The 19,992-nt window shown below is 49.1% G+C and overlaps 1 protein-coding gene across 1 annotated transcript; it reads right to left on the reverse strand.

Annotated features, from left to right (window-relative positions):
* Positions 1 to 3,935: 3,935 nt before the first annotated feature.
* LOC308484087 (NACHT, LRR and PYD domains-containing protein 12-like) lies at positions 3,936 to 19,783 on the reverse strand. The gene is made up of 8 exons (XM_081018624.1): positions 19,429 to 19,783; positions 14,715 to 15,045; positions 14,115 to 14,195; positions 12,142 to 12,198; positions 9,308 to 11,084; positions 8,492 to 8,578; positions 6,776 to 6,943; positions 3,936 to 5,501 (listed from the first exon to the last, which is right to left on the reverse strand). The coding sequence occupies exons 1-8, from the start codon at positions 19,711 to 19,713 to the stop codon at positions 5,174 to 5,176; spliced, it is 3,114 nt and encodes a 1,037-aa protein (XP_080874750.1). The 5' UTR covers positions 19,714 to 19,783; the 3' UTR covers positions 3,936 to 5,173.
* Between the last annotated feature and the right edge of the window lie 209 nt (positions 19,784 to 19,992).

Genomic DNA, 19,992 nt, shown 5'->3' on the forward strand with positions numbered 1-19,992 from the left:
TGCTTCCCGACCGCCCCATTCAGGCACAAGAAGTTGCACACCATTCCAAGAAAGATAGGGTCATCTCCCGGGTCCTGGACTGGGTGTGGAGGGGATGGCCCAGCAGCAGCCCCGGGCCAGAATTCGCCGGCTACACAACCCGCAAACATGAACTGTCGGCTCACAAGGGGTGCCTGTTATGGGGAAGCAGAGTCGTTGTTCCCCAGCCCCTCTGCAAAAGGGTCCTCACAGCCCTACACGAGACACATCCAGGGGTAGTAAGAATGAAGGCCCTTGCCAGGAGTTATGTGTGGTGGCCGGGGATCGATGGAGAGATAGAGGCCTGGGTCAAACACTGCCAGGCCTGCCAAGAATCCCGCCCAGATCCCCCAAGGGCCCCAGTCCAGTCCTGGGAGTCCGCCCGAGCACCATGGTCACGCCTGCATGTGGATTTCGCTGGCCCCTTTCAGGGGAAAACATTCTTCATAGTGGTGGACTCCTACACCAAATGGCTGGAAGTCGCACTGGTACCGTCCACTTCCACGTCCGCAGCCATCCGGGTACTACGCAGGCTGTTTGCAACCCACGGGCTCCCTGACACTCTCGTCTCAGACAACGGGACTGCATTTACGTCAGGAGAATTCCAAACCTTCACAGCGCAGAACGCCATCCGCCACATCCGTTCGGCGCCGTTCCACCCTGCCACCAATGGCCAAGCAGAATGCATGGTGCGGACCACCAAGGACACCCTTCGCCGCATGACGCAAGGGGACTGGGAGTACCGCCTTGCCACATTCCTTCTAGCACAGCACAGCACCCCCAGCTCAACGACTGGCCGGAGCCCCGCTGAACTACTAATGGGTCGGCGCCTTGCAATCAGATTGGACCGCCTTCACCCCGATAGAGCTCAGGATGAGGTAGTGGTGGGGGAAGGCAGGAACCCCCGGGCCTTCGAGGCCCAGGACCCAGTGTACGCAAAGAATTTTGGGGCAGGCCCAGCATGGGTACCCGCCACAATCACCAGGGTCACTGGCCCCGTGTCGTACGAGGTGCTAACGGATGGGGGGCAATGCTGGCGCCGCCACTGCGACCAGATACGGCGACGATTCCCGGGAGAAAACCAGGAGGAGGACAGGTCAGAGGAGTCCCAAGGGAACAGCGGGGCAGTGAGGCCCATAGAGCAGGAGGGGCCAGCAGGAGAGGCAGAATCAGTAAATACAGAGAGGACCCGTGAGGCCGAAAGGACACCGGAACCAGAACCACGACTGAGCGAGCCGGTTGCACCAGACCAAACAGCCGCATCACAGCCAGCATCCTTGGAACACGAGCCAGAACCCGGAGCCCGGACCAGGGAACACCCCAGGCCACAACGCACACGTAGGCCGCCGGCATACCTTGAGGACTATGAATGCGACCTCCCGGGCAGGACTGGAACTTAGAGGGGAGGGGTGTTATGTACTGAGTTGAATAGGATCCAAACTGTAGCAGTCTGATTGGTCCTAGAACAATAGGATCCAAAAGGCAGCAGTCTGATTGGTCCTAGAACAATAGGATTCAGAATGCAGCAGTCTGATTGGTCCTAGAACAATGCAGCAGTATGATTGGTTGGCAGGAACCACCCAATCCTGCTCCAGATAGAAGTGAATCCACATCCTGATTGGCTTACAGTAGAATTCCAGAATTAGCCAATCATGTGCAGCCCATTGTGTAAATAATGTATATAAAGCAGATACTGTGAGGGGACATTCATTCATTCCTCCTCACCACTATGAGCTGAATAAAGAGCATGAATCACTTTGCGACTCTGAGTATATTTCAGTCTGTTACAAAATGACTATTCTCCCTGTAAAATACATTGGGAAATGGGGGAGGGGGGACGGAGAGATCTTTGCACCATGGCCCCGATCCTTTTAATTCATTGCATTAGGGTAGGGAGGGTTTGCTTCATGCCTTCGACGAGAGGGGAGGGAATTACTGTACTTACTCGAAACTAATGCTCCCTTTTTTTCCCTTTTTGCCAAATTACATTGCGAAAATTAAGGTGTGCATTAGATTCGATGGCACATTTACATTTGCCAGCAACTACTGTTGGCGCTGTGGGTTAAACCACAGACTTGCCGATCAGAAGGTCGGCGGTTCGAATCCCCGCGACGGGGTGAGCTCCCGTTGCTCGGTCCCTGCTCCTGCCAACCTAGCAGTTTGAAAGCACGTCAAAGTGCAAGTAGATAAATAGGTACCGCTCCGGTGGGAAGGTAAACAGCGTTTCCATGCGCTGCTCTGGTTCGTCAGAAGCGGCTTAGTCATGCTGGCCACATGACCCGGAAGCTGTACGCCGGCTCCTTGGCCAATAAAGCGAGATGAGTGCCGCAATCCCAGAGTCGGTCACAACTGGACCTAATGGTCAGGGGTCCCTTTACCTTTACCTTTACTGTTTTTGGTTTCAAGGTTCTGAAAACTCAGCTGTGTATTAGATTCGATGGCGATTAAACTCAAGAAAATCCTGTAATTTGCACAAGCAAACACAGACACAGTTTGCACAGCGAGGAGGTTTGACATGCGTAAAGTATTATACCAAGTTAATACCAGTGATATCCTCCGTTCTCCCACTTAACCCAGCTCCCCACCCGGCTCTCGCCTGCCTTGTTACTTATCAACCAGTCCAGGAGGTGGCACTGCCCACCAGGATTCCTAGAATTAGCTGTTTCTGCCTACATACAGTGCATTCAAAGCACGTCCAAGGCACATGTCTTCCCCCAAAGAAAGCTGGAAACAGTCATTTAAGGGTGCTGGGAATGGTAGCTCTGTGAGGGGGGAAATACAGTTCCCAGGAAATTCATGTATTGAATGTATGGAGTGGATTCCCCTATGGCTCCATCTTCACTTTCTGCTGAGCACCCCCCCTCCACCCCACTAGTCCTAATGATTACCAGGCCTCACTGGTTGGTGAGTGTATTCTGTAGACATGTTTAAGACTTTGTGCATCTGATTATGTGGAATCTAGACCATAAAAGCATCTTGCCAAAATTAATCCCTTAGGCTTTAAGACTTTCTCCTGCGACAGACTATCTGTCCGGAAACTGATGCGGAGGAGGCTATTTATGCACAGGCTTTGCCCAAACCAATGCTGTTCTGCCCCCAAAGGGTTCAGTTATTTCATGATAGCGAATCTGTGTACAGTCATACCTCGGGTTACAGCCGCTTCAGGTTGCATTTTTTTGGGTTGCGGACCGCCGAAACCCAGAAGTACCAGAACGGGTTACTTCCAGGTTTTGGTGGTCACGCATGCGCAGAAGCGCTAAATCGCAGGTTGCGAACGTTGCGGGTTGCGAATGTGCATCCCGCATGGATCACATTCACAACCCGAGCGTCCACTGTATTAGTAGTAAGTGGCAGGAATAACAATGCTGCGCCTTTAAGAAATGATAGTGCCTTTCCCCACCCTTTTAGCCTGGATGGAGCACAGGGAAGAGAGTGCGTGTATAAGCTTCCATGTGTTGCTCCACCCACTTTTGCCCCCGGCTCCACCCACCCTGTGACTCTTGGATGGTTGATCAGAAGGGGATGTGGTTGTGGCGTTCATACAGAGCCCCTAGTCGTTTCACGGACTATTGACCTGTACACCACTACTTTATTCTTCTGCTGCCACCAATTTTGTGGGGGGGGGGGGAACCCAGGGCTCCCCAGTGAAGTACAGTGGTACCTCAGGTTACATACACTTCAGGTTACAGACACTTCAGGTTACAGACTCCGCTAACCCAGAAATAGTACCTCGGGTTAAGAACTTTGCTTTAGGATGAGAACAGAAATCGTGCTCCGGCGCCGTCGCAGCAGCGGGAGGCCCCATTAGCTAAAGTGGTGCTTCAGGTTAAGAACAGTTTCAGGTTAAGAACGGACCTCCGGAACGAATTAAGTTCTTAACCAGAGGTACCACTGTACTGAGTCTCAGTCAGGTAGAGTTAACAATGAAGTTTAAAGTTTATTTCAAACACAAACAAGTTTTAAAATATTCGAAATGCTGTCACTCTATTCCCTCTCAGTCTTGTTCCTGTCTCTAACTCCCTTTGACTCCTCTATCTCCCCTCCCAAAAGAACCAACGGAACTAACTGTCAAAACCTGTGGGCTGAGCCTCAAAATCAGGTAGACTCCGCCTCTGGGATTTCTTATTGGTCCACCTATTAACCCTTTCTCTCCCCCAATACAAACATATCCCTGAAGAATGGACGAATGCCACAGTGGTCCTCAGGGTAAAAGAAGCTCCCAGCCCCTGCTTGGGCTGAAGGATGGGGTCACAGCGTCCTTCCGCCTTTGCTTCTGCAGTGTTTTTTCAGGAAGCAAGCTCCTTTTCGCAGCTTCCCCTTCTCCAGTTGATCAGTAGGACCAATGAGGTCTCCCCCTTGCCTTAAATGTTATTCCTGGGAGGCAGTGGGTGCAGGCTCCCAGTGGCCCTTGGTCCCCTCTCTGACCACAGAGGCCCAGATGTGCCCATCCATGGTGATGCAAGAGACGTCTTCCCAAGAGCAGCTGCTAGCACAGAGCACAAACAAATAAACTGACCTAGTATAAAGACAGCTTCCTGTGACCGAGGGGCTGAGTAGGGTAGGGAGATTCCCCATGCAGAAAAAGCTGTGGGTAGGCTGAGGTGCCCATCCAGAGGTCCTTTATATTGTGCGTCCACAGATGCGCAGTTGGCATCCGTCTGTCTCCGGGAGACATTGGAAGATTGCGCCTTCAGGGTTGAAGTCAAACAGTTGGAGAATTACAGCACCTTCTGTGGCTGTAGATACAGGAGAGACATGTTCTATTGCAGGTAGGGCAGACATAGGCACCCACAAGGATTTGTGCTAATGTTGGGGCACATGATCCTGATCTTAGGACTGTTTGCACCTTCAAACATTTCAGGGCTTCATTTCTAATCGCTTACACGCCCTGTAGTAGCTTCCTGTTGGAAGTTCAGTAACTTTTCATACCTAACAACCCCTGGGGGAATGTTGCGCTATAGAGCAAGAACAAGGTAACACTAATGAGGCATCGCAGAACAACGGCAGAATGATGTGCGGACGGTCCAATACAAATCTACCACTAACACCCTAATATTGCATCCGCAACCTGTTGCAGAATACACCCGTTGAGATGGTGTCCTTTGGCCTCCCAGTAGATGCCTCCATTTGCAGGACAGGTGAAGCCAAGTAGACATCACGGGGTCCCGTTTTCTCTTGCTTTCTCCTCCCCCAGGAGGACAGTGATCTGTTTCTTCAGTAGCTCCACTCTTTCCCGAGCTTCCTGGCTGGCTCCCGGATCTTCTGTTTCCTCCAGAACTTCCAGAACAGAACGCAAGGCGTCAGCGTTCTTGACTGACTCCATCTGTTCCTGGTCCGCTTTGATCTCTTCCACCCAGTCCAAATATGCCTGCAGCAGCCCCATGTCGGACAGGAAACTGCTTATGATCTTGAGCTCCGGCTTCCTGCGACTCAACTCGGAGAGGACTTCTCTCCCGGCTTTGCTCAGGCGGTTCCCCACAATGCTGAGAAAAGAAGACAGGTGTTATAAAGGTACACTGGGGGAAAAATGTGGATAGACATGGGGTTGGGTCCAAGCTATGTTAGGCCACATGCACACTATACATTGAAAGTGTTATGATGCCGCTTTAAACAGTCACGACTCCCCCCTGCACCAAAGAATCATGGGAACTGTAGTTTGTTGAGGGAGCTGAGAGTTGTTAGGAGCCCCCTTTCCTCCCACGGAGCTACAGTTCCCAGAATAGGTTAACAATCAATCCTTCTTCCTAGGGAACTCTGGGAATAGTAGCTCTGTGAGGGCATTGGGGTCTCCTAACAACTAATTTAGTGTAATTAACTCAGCCAGGATGCAACCCATGATCGACATAGACCTTGTAATAGGAGAGCATGTAGATCGATTTCTCTCTCTCACACGCGCGCACACACACACACACATATGCCCAAGAAACAAGTGAGGAGGGGTTTAGGGCGAAAAATACAAGGGGAGCACTCCCTCAGAACCACACAGCCAGAAAATGTACTACCTCAGCAAAGGTCATGCCATTCTGACTGGTTGCTAAAGCAACACCCCCACCAGTCTCCCTCTTGGATAGTTAACTTTAACAGAATTAACCCTTAAGCTCCAAACTGAACGATCCCTGCTGTTTCACTTCCAACAGCTCGACTCCCATCCAAACCCCCAGGAAGCATGGCCAGTGGTCAGGGATTATTTGAGTCATAGTCCAGCAAACATCTGGAAGGCCACAAGTTTCCCACCCACCTCTGACTTAATGGCTTTCCCTTCCTCCTCACTGCAGCTCAACTGAGGAAATTCATTCCCCACATCTAAAATTATATAGTTATTTTATTTACAAATACAGTGGAAAGGAAAACCAAATCTGATAAGTATATCTATGCATGCACACTTTAAATATTTAAATTTGGGGGAGGGAAAAACTATACTGATGATTACGTATTCTGCAAAACACACTATAGAAACTGCAGCATTTGTTGGATTAAGAAAATAAAAATTGTAGAAATTTATGAAGGTATTATCTGGGGTGTGTTTGTTTGTTTGTGTGTGTGTGTGTGTGTAAAAATTCCTAGATGTATACAATAGTATTCCTTATTCCTCTTGCATAGCACTGCGTTGTATTTCCTCTGTGTTCGGATCTTTGCAAAAATGTGATAGCCTCTAATCAATTATACCTCCTGCCAAAATTCTATTCTGGTAGGCTTGTGATTTCATTTCCAGAAGTTTGCAAAATATTATAATGCAATATCATCAGAGCATACTTACGTCAAGAGCCTTAGCGTTCTGTTGCCCATCAAGGAATCCATAATATTATCTAAGCCGCTATCTGTGATTCCTGTGATATCCAGATAGAGCTCTTCGAGGGTGGTGTTCTCCTGGAGGGCATCCCATAAACCCCTCACCCCTTCAGAGCCCAGGCAGTTCCCACAAAACCTTAAAAAAATGGTGGGGGTAGAGAGAGAAGTTTAACTTAAAGCAAAGAGGAACTCCCATAATCAGTGGAATTCAAACGAACACATTGTGAATTCCTGTACAGGAAAACCCCAGTTCCAAATTATCCCATCAGAATGAATGAATCAAAACACACCCTTCCTGGGAATTAGGATTTTACTTCCATAGAGCTGAAACTGGCTAGAGGGTCACGAGGTCTGAACTCCCAGTTAAAGGCAGAATCCTATGGAATCTAAGCAGTGGGCCATCTCAAGGAGGAGGCAGGGATATTATACAAAAGCAAAGAGCTTCAGAGAACTAAAGCTGTTTAGAGAACTCGAGCAAATAAACCAAGCCACATGCTGCAGTTGAGCTGTCTTAATTTACTAGGATTCTATGGACTAGAACCACAATGATAAGAGATATATATGAAACCTTTGCCATACATTGGAAGCACACAGCTTTTGGCAAAGAATCCTGGGAACTGTAGCTTACTCCTCACTGAGCTGCAATTCCCAGCACCTTAAACAAACTATGCTTCCCAGGACTCTTTGGGGAAGGCCATTTCCTTTAAATGCATGATGTGGATGTGACCATAAATCAAGGACCACTTCATCCCATATGAACTGACCCTGTAATCGTGATCTGAGGCCCTTCTTCATGTGCCTCCTCCACGGGAGGTCCAGAGGGTGGCAACACTACAATGGGCCTTTTCAGTGGTGGCTCCCTATTTGAGAAATGCTCTCCCCAGGAAGGCTCACCAGGCACCATCGTTACTTATCTTTAGGTACCAGGCAAAATCATTTATTTGCCACCAGGTCTTTGGCTTTTACTTATCTGTGACCTTCTTTCAGTGTGGTGCATTGTTGTTCTTAAGTAGAGTTACCATACGTCCCGGACATTTTGTGGGGGGTTTTCCAAAAAACTCAACAGCTTGGGATAATTCCCAAAAAAAGCAGCTTTGGGAATTTTTTTAAAAGGAGGGTCAACAATTTGTTTTTGTCCAGATTTTCGCTGCTTGAAATATGGCAACCCTATCCTAAGTCACTTTGAGTCACTTAAAAAAAAAAAAAGCACCAAAGTTTTAATAATAATAATACCATACTTTTCTATGTATAAGACTAGGTTTTTTTTCTTTAAAAATTATGGTAAAAAGTGGGGGTCACCTTATACATGGAATGGAGCATAGGGAAGATGTATGATTGGCTGCTGCCGCTGCTGTCAGCAGCTATTGTGCATGTTATTGGTTGCTGCATCAATGACTGGTTTGATTCGCTGACGGTGTGGCAATTGGGCGGGTGATTGGCAGCTTCTGCCGATGATGGGACAGACGGATTTTGCAACAACTCTGGTCAATCCTCTGCCAAAAAAAAAAAGTTCAACAACTCTGTGCCATCTGCCCCCATTTTCTTACATTTGAGTCCCCCAAGATAGGGGTTGTCTTATGCATGGGGGCGTCTTATACATGGAAAAATACGGTAATTGTGTCACTGGGAGTGATGCCAAGACTTCCGTAGGTTATATTACACACATACACAGAAGGTGACTCACAGAAGTCTTTTCACCTGGCATCTTGGGGACCTGAGTATTTCAGCTTCTATGGCTGCCGCCTCACAGTCCAGAGAATTGTACCGCAACCTGGAAAACAGGAGATTGCAGGTGAGAGCTGAGCACATGGTACAGACCAAAGGTGGACAAACTACCCCAGAAGGAACATGGGGTGTCCCCCACCAGAAGTACTACCCCTCCCCTAACACTCCAAAGAGGTCTGAATACGTAGCACAGACTAATTTTACTGTTTTCCTCCTCTTGTAAACAGCTTTGAGTTTGCAAGCGGTGCATGGAATTTATCTAAATAACTAAATTCAACGACATCCAAATCTGTTCCTGCCCCTTTAAACACTAAGGGCATATGTATGTTGCAGACTTAAAATGGATTTTTAAAAGACATCTGCAGGCAAGCCCAGTTCAGGGAAGTTTTTAGTATTTGATGTTGTATTCTGTTTTTTTGTTTTTTAAAAAAATTGTTGGGAGTCATGCAGAGTGGCTGGGGCAATCCAGGCAGATGGGTTGCATATAAATATGTTGTTATTATTAGTTATTACCATTATTCCCTCTGCATACAGAGCACTGTGGGAGTTGAACTTCTGTGGCTTGGCCTTGGGGTCTCTTACAGGCTATTCACAGTACCCTTGCCAAACTATCCCAAGAATTCCTGGGAGAGACATGATGCAAGTTTGCATTGGACACCTGACCTGAATGCCACTGCTTGCCCATATTCATAGCAGGGCATAGGATGCTGGAATCCTGCAGCCACTGCCTACAGCATATGGCCAAGGCCTAGGACACTGCCAACCAGGTACTCACTGGAGAGTCTCACACCGATGGAGAAGCCCCCGGAGTCGCCTCAGCCCCCCGATGCCCATGTTGCTGTAGCTCAAGTTGAGGTTCCGTAGCCTCTTATGCTCCGAGCAGCCCAAGACGTAGGCCAGGGCTGCACAGTCAGCTGGGTTCAAGGTCACCTTGAACAGATCCACTTCATCCAGGTTGGAAGCCACCTTCTGCGTCACCCAGTCCTGGTGGAGCTCCGCCAGGCAATGCAGCAAGGAGAGCAGCTTCCGGTCTGATTCATACTGAGCTTTCTTCCCCAGCCACTCTGCCAAAGGCACAAGGGGATCCTTTGTTAGGCCCTCAGCCAAGCTCTCCAGCTTCCCCTGCATCCTGGAGCTCAAGAGGCCCATGAAGAACCTGGAGAACATCTGCAGGTTGTCCCACTGTTGGCCTCCGCTCAGGAACTCTCTAGTGTAGCCGAGAAGTCCAGCCACAGCACGTCCATCTGGTGGGGGCAGAAGTCTCTCGGCCTGTCCACCTTCTGGAGCTTCTCCATCCCACCAGAGATCCAGGCAAGAAGTTAACTCCTCAGTACTGGGGTCCAAGATAGCCACCGAGTACAATGCAGCTAAGAACTCCTGTATGGTCAAGTGGAAGAAGCCGTAGACCTCATCTTTCTCCTTGAAGAAGATCCGGTTCAAGAAAGTGCCAGGCAGGTTCTCCGGGTCAAAGCCGAAACCCCGCAGCTCGTCTGCGTAGAAGACAACCTTCCCCCTCAGCAGACCAGCGTAGGCCAGCTTGCCAAGCTGCAGCACCAAGTCTTTGGCTTTTTCCAAGGCGCCGCCGGCTCCCCCTGTTCGTCGCAGCTGGAGGATGGTGCTCAAATACTGGCGGTAGACCTCGGTGATGGTGCTTGGTGGAGAGGCCTCCATCTCCCCTGTCCATGGGAAGAATTCCCCCAGCGCTGTGCAGAGAATGAAGCAGTAGAGGGGAATGAAGCTGAGGCTGGCTAAGCCCTCGTGGGCAGATACGTAACCAAGCACATCGGCAGCTCGTGCCGGGTTACGGAAGAAGCGGAAGAAGTAGTCCTTTACCTGCTGCTCTTGGAAGCCAAGGATAATGACATGGCGGTCAAAGAGGTCCTCTGGAAGGGCAACAGAAGGCCTCGACGTGACCACAATGGTGGCCTCGGGTAGCAAAGTCCCATAGAGGAGGCCGTGCACCAGATCTTTGATGTGAGCTGGCTGGTCCGATTGGAAACAGGGATTCTTGCTCTCGAGGGATTCCCGGAACTCATCCAGGCCATCTAAAATCACCAGAAGTTCCCCAGGCCGATCTAGCAGCTCAGGGAGAACCCCGCTCAGGTGGACGTGCTTGCTGCGGATCAGGTCCTCAAGGCTCTGGGGTGTCCTGATGAGGCTGAGCTCCCGGAAGGAGAAGTCTAGCATGCAAAGGGCCTTTTGGAAGGCTGCGCCCAACGCCCAGTCGTGGATTATCTTCTGGGCCGCAACGCTTTTGCCGATGCCGGCAGCCCCGCTCAGCATCACCCGGCGAGGTGGGGAGCTCTCCTCGGGGAGCGGGGAGAAAAGCTGGCTCAGAGCCAGGCGGCGGGGGGCGTGGAGGGAGTAGAGGCGGGCACGGCGGGAGGCCAGGTGCAAGTAGTCGTGGCTGCTGGAAGCGGAGCGAGGGTTGTCAGACAGCAGCAGGTCGGTGTAGCGGATCTCGATGTGGCCGCAGGTTTCGGTGTCGTCCACGTTGGTGCAAAGCTTCTCCGTGCGGGTCAGCAGGGAGCGGCGGTGGTTCTGCAAAGCAGCTGGCAGGAGGGTAGCAGTTGGAGCAAAAGGTTAGGAGGAGACCCAGAAAAGTACAGCGGATAATCCTGATGGAATGTACAGAGCTGACTATTGTAGGGCAAGGAGATCCATCCCTTGAGTTTGCAGCTCCCGTTTGAAAAAAACATCTCTCTAGACCCACATCCGTGTGAACCCATCTTTTGCATGCATTTCATACTTTGGGGATCTTTACTGGAGACGCAGAGACTGTTGCAATGGGCAGGATTGGTGCAATGGGCAGACGTCTTAGGCACCATACAGTTAAAGACTCCTGGGAACTGTAGTTGGCTAAGGGTGCTGAGGGAAACCCCTATTCCCCTCTCCCAGAGCTACGATTCCCAGAGTTTCCTGGGAAGAAGGATTGAATGTTAAACCACAGTGGGAGTTGTAATTCTGGGAGGGCGATAGGGGTCTCCTAACAACTCTCAGCACCCCTGAACAAACTAAACTTCCGAGGATTCCCTGGGGGAAGTTTAAAGTGGTATGATACTGCTTTAGATGTATGGCCATAAAAACATAGCATTTTATGGCTTTAGATGTGGCCATAAAAACATAGCATTATTAAAGCTGGAAGGGACCCCTGCTCAGTGTAGGAAACTTGCAGCTAAAGTTTCCTTGGCAGCTGCAAGATTCATGTGCTGAGCAATCCATCTTTATCCTGGCTGCCTTCCTTAGCATTCATATATGTATTAATTATATTATGCTGCTTATTTAACAAGATTCAGATACTGCTTAATCTAGTGTGAGAATGCCAATGCCTCTTGCTTGCCTGGACAGAGGATGGAAAGGCAGGGAGCTGAGTGGGTAAATCTCTGACCTCTGTAAGGCTGGACTGTAACCTGCCATGCAAAGTTATGAGTTGCCTCTGTTGCCCAGCCCAGTTTTGTCTCTGGCCCCCAAAAGGTTGCCCACAAAGGAATGTGGCCCTCAGTCTGAAAACAGTTCCCCACCCTCTTCTGCACTGAAGCCCCTCTTTGTCCTGGTTTCTGCTTGCACATCCTTTCATTGCTGTTTCTCCTCCTCCTCCTCCTCCGTTACCTTTGAGTTGTCGGCTCAGGGCTCTTCGAAACGTCAGGTCGTTGCTCTTTTCCTCATCTGCCATGACAAGAGTACATTTAGTGCATAGGAAACAGGCGCCCTGCAGAGACCTCCAAGCCCAAGAGATTTTGATGCCCGAGGCAAAGGACAAGATGGCTCCCACATTTCCCATACGGAAGCTGATTGAACTTGCAGGGGAATCTTATTTTGACACTGGGGACTGGACAGTGTCCTCCTGAGGGCAGCAGGGGAGATTTAGGGGCACAGGCAGCCTGGTGTCCAGCTCTTAGCCACTGTTCCCTAGCTCCCATCACTTGCTGCCTGAGGCGATCATCTCACTCTGCCTAACATTAGGGCAGGCCCCAAACTTGCACCAGCCCTGCCTGTCACAAAGCAGCACAAACCAGCAGACTGATGCACTGCTCTTTCTGCAATCATTTCCGAGAGCGCATAAAACTGGAACCATTTCTACCACTTCAGCCCCTTTCCCCATACTGTCAATAGATCTGAGCATCATTTCAAGTGCCACATAATGTTCATCCCACACATGCAAGGAATTGAAGCTTCCATGTAGCAGTAACTACACTTTGGAACTCCTAGCCCATTGATAATAGGCAGGCATCTTCACTGTACTGTTTTTGGAACCTGCTACTAACTTTGTCTAAGCAGAGCTATCCGGGCATGTAAATCTGACACGCCTTTTAATATGTTGGCATTCACCATTGTTGTTTTCAGCCTGCAAATGATATGCAATTGGGGAGGCTCCCCCCTCATTACAGTGGTGTTTCCTTTGCACTGGTGTGAACATTGTGGGAATAATTACGCCATTAATTATGATAAATTTGTAACTTAACATAAATAAGTAAGTACATAAATTACGGTAAACAGCAGATAGCCAACAGATAACATTGTATTTGGCAGAAACCAAACTGAAGCAGAAAGGAAACGGCACAGATTGTGACAAAGGCAGGTCAGAATGAAAATTGCTGCCCCCTTAATATGCCTACTGAAGTGTCGGAACAATATGCTTTTTGCAATGTTCATTTCAGTAGAGCATCAGGAAAGGCAAGCAATGTATACTGCTGTTAAGCAACAGCTAGGCTTCCCCACACCAGATCCTCAGAAAGAGAGAGAGATACCCCAGCCTGCAACCCACACCACGTCTTCAACCTTCATGATATTCTCTCTCACCCCAACTCACACTCCAAACACACACACACACACACAAACGTCTCTTATATCAGCCCCCTCACTCTAACAGGGGCAGGAATTTGCCAACTCCATAATCCTCTGATGTTTTTCCTACTCCAAATGTTCAGAAAGCTGGACCAACTTCTCTCAAACCAGGGGTAGCCAATGTGGTGCCTTCCAGAAGGTCAGGACTACAACTCCCATCATCCCTGATCATAAGCCACATTGACTGGGGGCAATGGGAGTTGTAGTCCCAACAACATTTGTGGGGCATTTCATGGGCTATCCCTATCCCAAATGCTAGTTCTCCTCAAGAGGCCTCAACTACCCATCTTGGGCTATGAACCAGCAACCTATCGGAGAACAGAAACTGTTCTTATGTTGAGCCTTCTTGGCACCAAATCTTTTACACATGTTAAAGATAACCAGCTTTGAAATTGTGGCCAAAAATAAGTGGACAGCTTGGTGGGGCGATGATGCTCACATGACCTCCTGGTTGAAACATTGCCGCTTACAAGGAGGTAAAGGAGCAAAGAGCAAGATGGCGGCAAGGCCCATGCTATGCGCAGATGCACCAGTGGGAGTTCCAGATCGGCTTTGCCGATGTGTTTATATCGTACTGACCACACCGCGGTCTCGTCCCTCCCCCCTGCCACCTGGTAAGCAGCGGCAAAGCAACTTGCTGGACGCCAAGTGAGCCCAACTACCCCACCGTCCGCTCAAAGGTACAAATATATACACAGAAGCAAGCCCTCCTATGGAGCAAGGGAGGGATGACTTGCCTGCAGGCACTGCTGGGAGCTTGTATTTCTTCGAATTCCAGAATTTCAGCAAAGCTCGTTTGGGAGTTTTGGGAGGAGGCTCTAGATTGAAACGGGAAAGAGAAGGATTGTGAAGAAAAAGAAGAAGAGGAGGAGGAGGAGTTTGGATTTGATATCCTGCTTTATCACTACCCAAAGGAGTCTCAAAATGGCTAACATTCTCCTTTCTCTTCCTCCCCCACAACAAACACTCTGTGAGGTGAGTGAGGCTGAGAGACTTCAGAGAAGTGTGCCTAGCCCAAGGTCACCCAGCAGCTGCATGTGGAGGAGCGGGGAAGCGAACCCGGTTCACCAGATTACGAGTCTACCACTCTTAACCACTACACCACACTGGCTCTCACTGTGAAGCCAAAGCAGTGCGAGAGCAGATGCCCACCGGCAGGTCTACGAACCAGGATACCTTGTGTGTGGAGTGGGGAAACTAGCCTACTATACAGAGGCAAATATTTACACCGGACCCCATCCACCACCGGAACGTGGCCCCCAGAAGCTTGCCAAGAAAGGAATGTGCCCCTTCCCTCCTCACTCCTGCCCTCGAGGCTAGTTGTGTCACTGCCGTGCCTGGCTGCCTTGGAGAAGGTTCTCCTTTTCCTTTCACCGGACAGCTCTTTTCCAGCCAGTGCTGGAGCTCAGGACAGTAGGCCTCCTGCAATTCCCGCAGTGCGTCCAAGAACTTCCGGCTATTCTCTGGCTTGATGCAGACCCTGTCCAGAAGCGCAATGACTTGGTTGCTCTTGGGGTGGGTCTCCAGCAGGGAAAAGTACTCTGACTGGGTCAGGAGCCCGCTGTCATGGAGTAGGCGGAGCAGAGGAGCTGGGTTGGGCTCCACCCAGCGCAGGAGAAGTTCCCGGTGCTCCTGGATGAGCCGAGTGAAGTCCAAGGGAGCAGCCATCTGCAGGGAGAGAAAGAAGAGGGTGAACAGGAGGGCAGTAGGCCAATCCCATTTTGTCACTTGGTTGGAAGAGTGTTCCCTGATTATAGGGAGCAGAAATTCCTCCCCCCTAAAAAAATGCTAATGTATGTAACAACAGCAGCTCGGATTCTTTATGTGCAGAAATGGAAGGAAGAAGTTCCTACCAAAGAAGAATGGATAATAGACTCTGCAGAACTGGCAAAAAATCAACAGCAAAATTAAGATCACCTAATGGTGAGTGTTTTAATGGAAGAATGGATGCCTTTTTTCAGAAATACTATAGTATGATGAACTCGTGAGCAGGATTTGAACTATGAGCAAGAGAAGTTATTAGGTTTATAATATTGTAGTTATGATTTACTAGATAGGGTGCAACGGAAGGGGAAAAACAACAACTCCATGGGAAACGGGGTGGGAAGTTGACAAAAATAAGAGGAAAGATGAAATTGTGTTTTGATTGCATATGTTTAAAAAGCTGAAACTTAATGAAATATAATGGGGGGGGGAGGACCTTTACATATCTGCCTAATGTCTAAACACGCATATACGTGAACTTATCTCAGATGGGCAACTCCAGGTCAGCTCACTCTTAACGTTCTCAGAGACAAGCAGTTTAACCCCAGCGATGCCTTCAGCAGTACATTACTTTGCTTCTGTGGCAAAAGATGAGGCGCTGTGACAAGTCCACCTGATGTTTTCGGACTACAACTCCCATCATCCTTGACCATTGGCCATGCTGGCTGCTGGGAGCTGGAGTCCAGCAACATGTGGAGGCTCACCATCCATGCTCTAAGCCAGCCTTCCCCAACCCAGTGCCCTGCTCCAGATGTTTTGAAATATACCTCGCATCATTCTCATCCTTGGCGCCATCATCTGGAGGCCCACAGTTTCCCCCACCCCTGTGTTTGTCGTGTCCAAACTGCGACTCCATTTGCTTAACCTCCGAGGTCCAGCTTTACTGCTGTTTGAGAGCGTTACCTGCGTAGGCTACAGAGTATGTTTTTGTTGGCATAAGCCACAGCTGGATTAAGAACTATGCCACTACTTGAGTGTACAGCTAGAGAGGCAACCACTGCTGTCTTGAGCATAACTGCAAAGCAGGGCCAGATTTAGGTTTGAGAGGCCCATAGCTACTGAAGGTAATGGGGCCCTTTATATGTCCAGCTGTCCTTTGTCAACAACAAATTGTCGCTGTTTTGTGTGTGGAATATATGCCATTTGCACATGCAGAATGAAGGCACCCTGTTAGGTTGTGGGTGAACATATCAGACGACACAGCGGTTCTTCAAACAGCTCTTGTTTATTCAGAGGTCAGAACAGAACTGAACTGAAGGGTTCAGCCAGCCTGCTTATATAGAGCTCCACTACAACACAACAGTAACAACTTTCTGTAACTATCCAATCACTGAACGTCACTTTCAATTCCTTATTTGCATATGTGGACCTGAGTGAAAACTATCTACAGTATCCCCCTGCTGGTCCAGGGTGAGAACTTCAGTACATAACACACCCTATATATAGAAATGAGCAAACCAGTGATATTTTAGGGAGCAGGCTAGCAGGCGGGGCCCATTACTTGCATCATAGGAGCCTACACAACACAAAACATTGTTGCTGTATGTAGGTTTTATTTTGTTTTTTATCTTATATTTTGGAAATGTACATCCAGTTTTTTTCCCTTTAATTTTTTTGGGGGCCCCCAAGAGAGTGGGGCCCTAAGCTATAGCTTGTTTAGCTTATACGTAAATCCATCACTGCTGCAAAGGCACCAGCTGCTCAAACAACATTGGGAAGAAGCAGGACGAAACTCTGCATTGCAGTGGGCTTGTTGGTCCCAATTCTGTGCATTTCCACATACGTAATTGCTGGAGGTTATTGCAATTGGCAAAGTTGCTTTGAGGCAGACGATTGGTCCATCTAGCTCAGCACTGTCTGCACAGTGCACAGCAGCTCTACAGGATTTCAGACAGGGTTCTCTCCCAACCCTATCTGGAGATGCTAGGGATTGAACCCCAGGCCTCCTGCATGCAAGGCAAATGCTCCACCACTGAGCTATGAGGTGGCTCTGTCCTCTCTGATGCAAATCACTGCTAGGAAGGGAGGTTTGTGAGCCGCACCAGCATCTGGGGTCCTGCTGGTGCTTGGCCAAAGCTGCAAAGGCCAGAAGGAGCTATGGAGTGAGTAGGGGGCTGCTTTGTCCTTATTTGCTGCCAGAGCCTTTTTGCTTCCACCTACTGGCTCAAACAGGGACGCGGGTGGCGCTGTGGTCTAAACCACAGAGCCTAGGGCTTGCCGATCAGAAGGTCGGCGGTTCGAATCCCCGCAACAGGTTGAGCTCCCGTTGTTCGGTCCCAGCTCCTGCCCACCTAGCAGTTCGAAAGCACATTAAAGTGCAAGTAGATAAATAGGTACCGCTCCAACAGGAAGGCAAACGGTGTTTCCGTGCGCTGCTCTGGTTCGCCAGAAACAGTTTAGTCATGCTGGCCACATGACCTGGAAGCTGTACACCGGCTCCCTTGGCCAATAAAGCGAGATGAGCGCTGCAACCCCAGAGTCGTCCACAACTGGACCTAATGGTCAGGGGTCCCTTTACCTTTACTGGCTCAAATGCAAAGTTGTTGCTGCCTCCATATGAATGACACATTTGCTGTGTGCCCAAACGTGCTGTGCTGCCACCTACTGGAGGGTTTGCACTGCAACAACATGGAACACCAAGCCGCTCTCCCCTCCACCTCACTGTTTGTGTCCTTGCATCAGCTGTGACTAAAGCCAGAAAGCATATTCTTCCAAGATGGGGATGAGGAATCTGTGGCCCTGCAGATGCTGCAGAACTGCAACTCGCCCCAGCCCCAGCCAGCATGGCCATCACAAGCCAGGGTGGAAGGAGTTGCAGCTCAGTGACATCTGGAGGACTACAGCTTCCCATCCCTGTTTCAAGGAAGAGGGAAAACGGGGGTGCCGGGAGGTTAAGCTGACAAGGAGAAAAGTGTGGCAGGATAGAGGCAGCCGTAAAGCAGAGGGCAAGAAAGATGGAGGCAAAATTGCAGAGGGGGAGATTGGCGCCAAGGTGCAGCAATGGAGGACAAATGGGGAATTGCACTTTAAAAAGTTGGGATGAATGAATGATGAGTGGGAAGATGTATAAATAAATTCCTTGCAAGCAGATCAGGAGGAATGCAGGGCCAATGCTCCTTGTCATTCAACCTGCCTGCAAAGAAATCTGAATAGATGCTCAGTAAACACCAGAGGTAATTTAACCTCCACATAACCTTTGTGCAAGCAAGTCAGGATGGCAACTCAACAAAACAGGTCATCTGAAAGGGCCCTCCGTTGTGCTTTTGCTGCAACAAATTTACACAGCTGGAAAATTTGCATTACAATGTAGAATCTCCTCGTCTCTCATCTTTGAAAACAACTGTCTTCCTTACTACTATGTTTGGATTAAAATGTTTGTGGGTTAGCAGGGACCAGGAAAATCATTCTGGGCTCGGATCCAGTTCTTCAGCGGCCAGATAAGCAGCTACTGCTGAGGAAAGGGCCACAACCTGTTAACGCAACAGGATATAGTTCTCCTTTATCACCTTCGTTTCTCAAAGGTAGGTGCTGATAACGGAAGCTATGAACTCGACCTTTCATTTGGGCAGAGTCAGCGATAAGGGGAGCTGGTTGCTGATCAAGCCCAGAGGTTCAGCGAGGGTGTAGAACGTGATATGAATCTGTTGTAAATTAGCGAGTTGAGGTCATGCCTTGTACTCTCCCAGGGCTGCCATCTTTGACCTTGTTCCAGTTCAGGAAAATGAACCCCACTGAACACAATAGGGCATAAGAGCAGGTGGAGAATCCTTTTGGAAAGGGCCAGCCAGATGTCCATGGGAAACCTGCAAGCGGAACCTCAGCACAACAGTGGCTCTATGGGCCTGCAATTCGCAGCATCTCGTATTCAGAGACACATTGTCTCTGACAGTCGGGAGAGAGCACAGCCATTCTGGCTACTAACTATTAATAGCCTTGTCGTCCCTGAAATTGTCTAATCCCCTTTCAGAGCCATCCAAGTTGGTGCCCATCATGACAGTGAGTTCCATACTTTAACCATGCACTGCGTGAAAATGCACTTTCATCATTCAGCTTCACTTCCCTATTTCTTTTTAATTTTATTTTATTTTGACAAAGCAATAATCATAAATAAATAAGAATAAAAATGTGCACCCTGCCCCCAAGACCATTCCATTGTAACTATCCAACCTCCCAAAATTTCAGCACCTCTTGCGATGGTTTGACCCCTTTTCGTTTTAACTGTACAAATTCTACAAACACTTTCCGTATCTCCTCAGAATCATTTCTCCTACATATTCCCCGCCTTACCTTAATAGCACATGTTAATTTATCATTAGTCGCTATATCCCACACCTCTTTATGCCATTCTTCCATTTTATATTCACCTTGCCTCTTCCACTTCCTAGCTATAATAACTTGTGCAGCTGTCAATAAATTGGTGAGGAAGTCCTTCCTAGCCTGCCAACCTTCCGCCCCATTGTAAATTGATAATAATGCTACCTCTGGACTTTTGGCTGGCTTTAACCCAGTGATTTCTGTTATCTCCTTAAACACCTTCCCCCCCCCCCGAACATATTTGCACCGCCACCACATGTGAGCATAAGTCCCGGTTTCCCGGCATCCCCTTCCAACATAACACCGAATATTCCTTGCAGCTTCACTTCTGGGTACAGGTACATGCAGAAGAAGATGTCCCTGCTTGCTAGCAATTAGAGGTATTTTGCCATTCTTGCTGTCCTTCCTCCAGCAAGACATGCTGTATTGGTGTACGCCCCGGGTCTCTCTACCTGGCCCTCAGAACTCTTTGCAGGCCACATTGCAGTGTGGCTGCAATGTTTCCCTGAACTCTGATTATAAGCCACTTGCTTGCTT

Source organism: Podarcis pityusensis (assembly GCF_964106645.2).
Source record: "Podarcis pityusensis genome assembly, chromosome: 8".
Taxonomy (NCBI): domain Eukaryota; kingdom Metazoa; phylum Chordata; class Lepidosauria; order Squamata; family Lacertidae; genus Podarcis; species Podarcis pityusensis.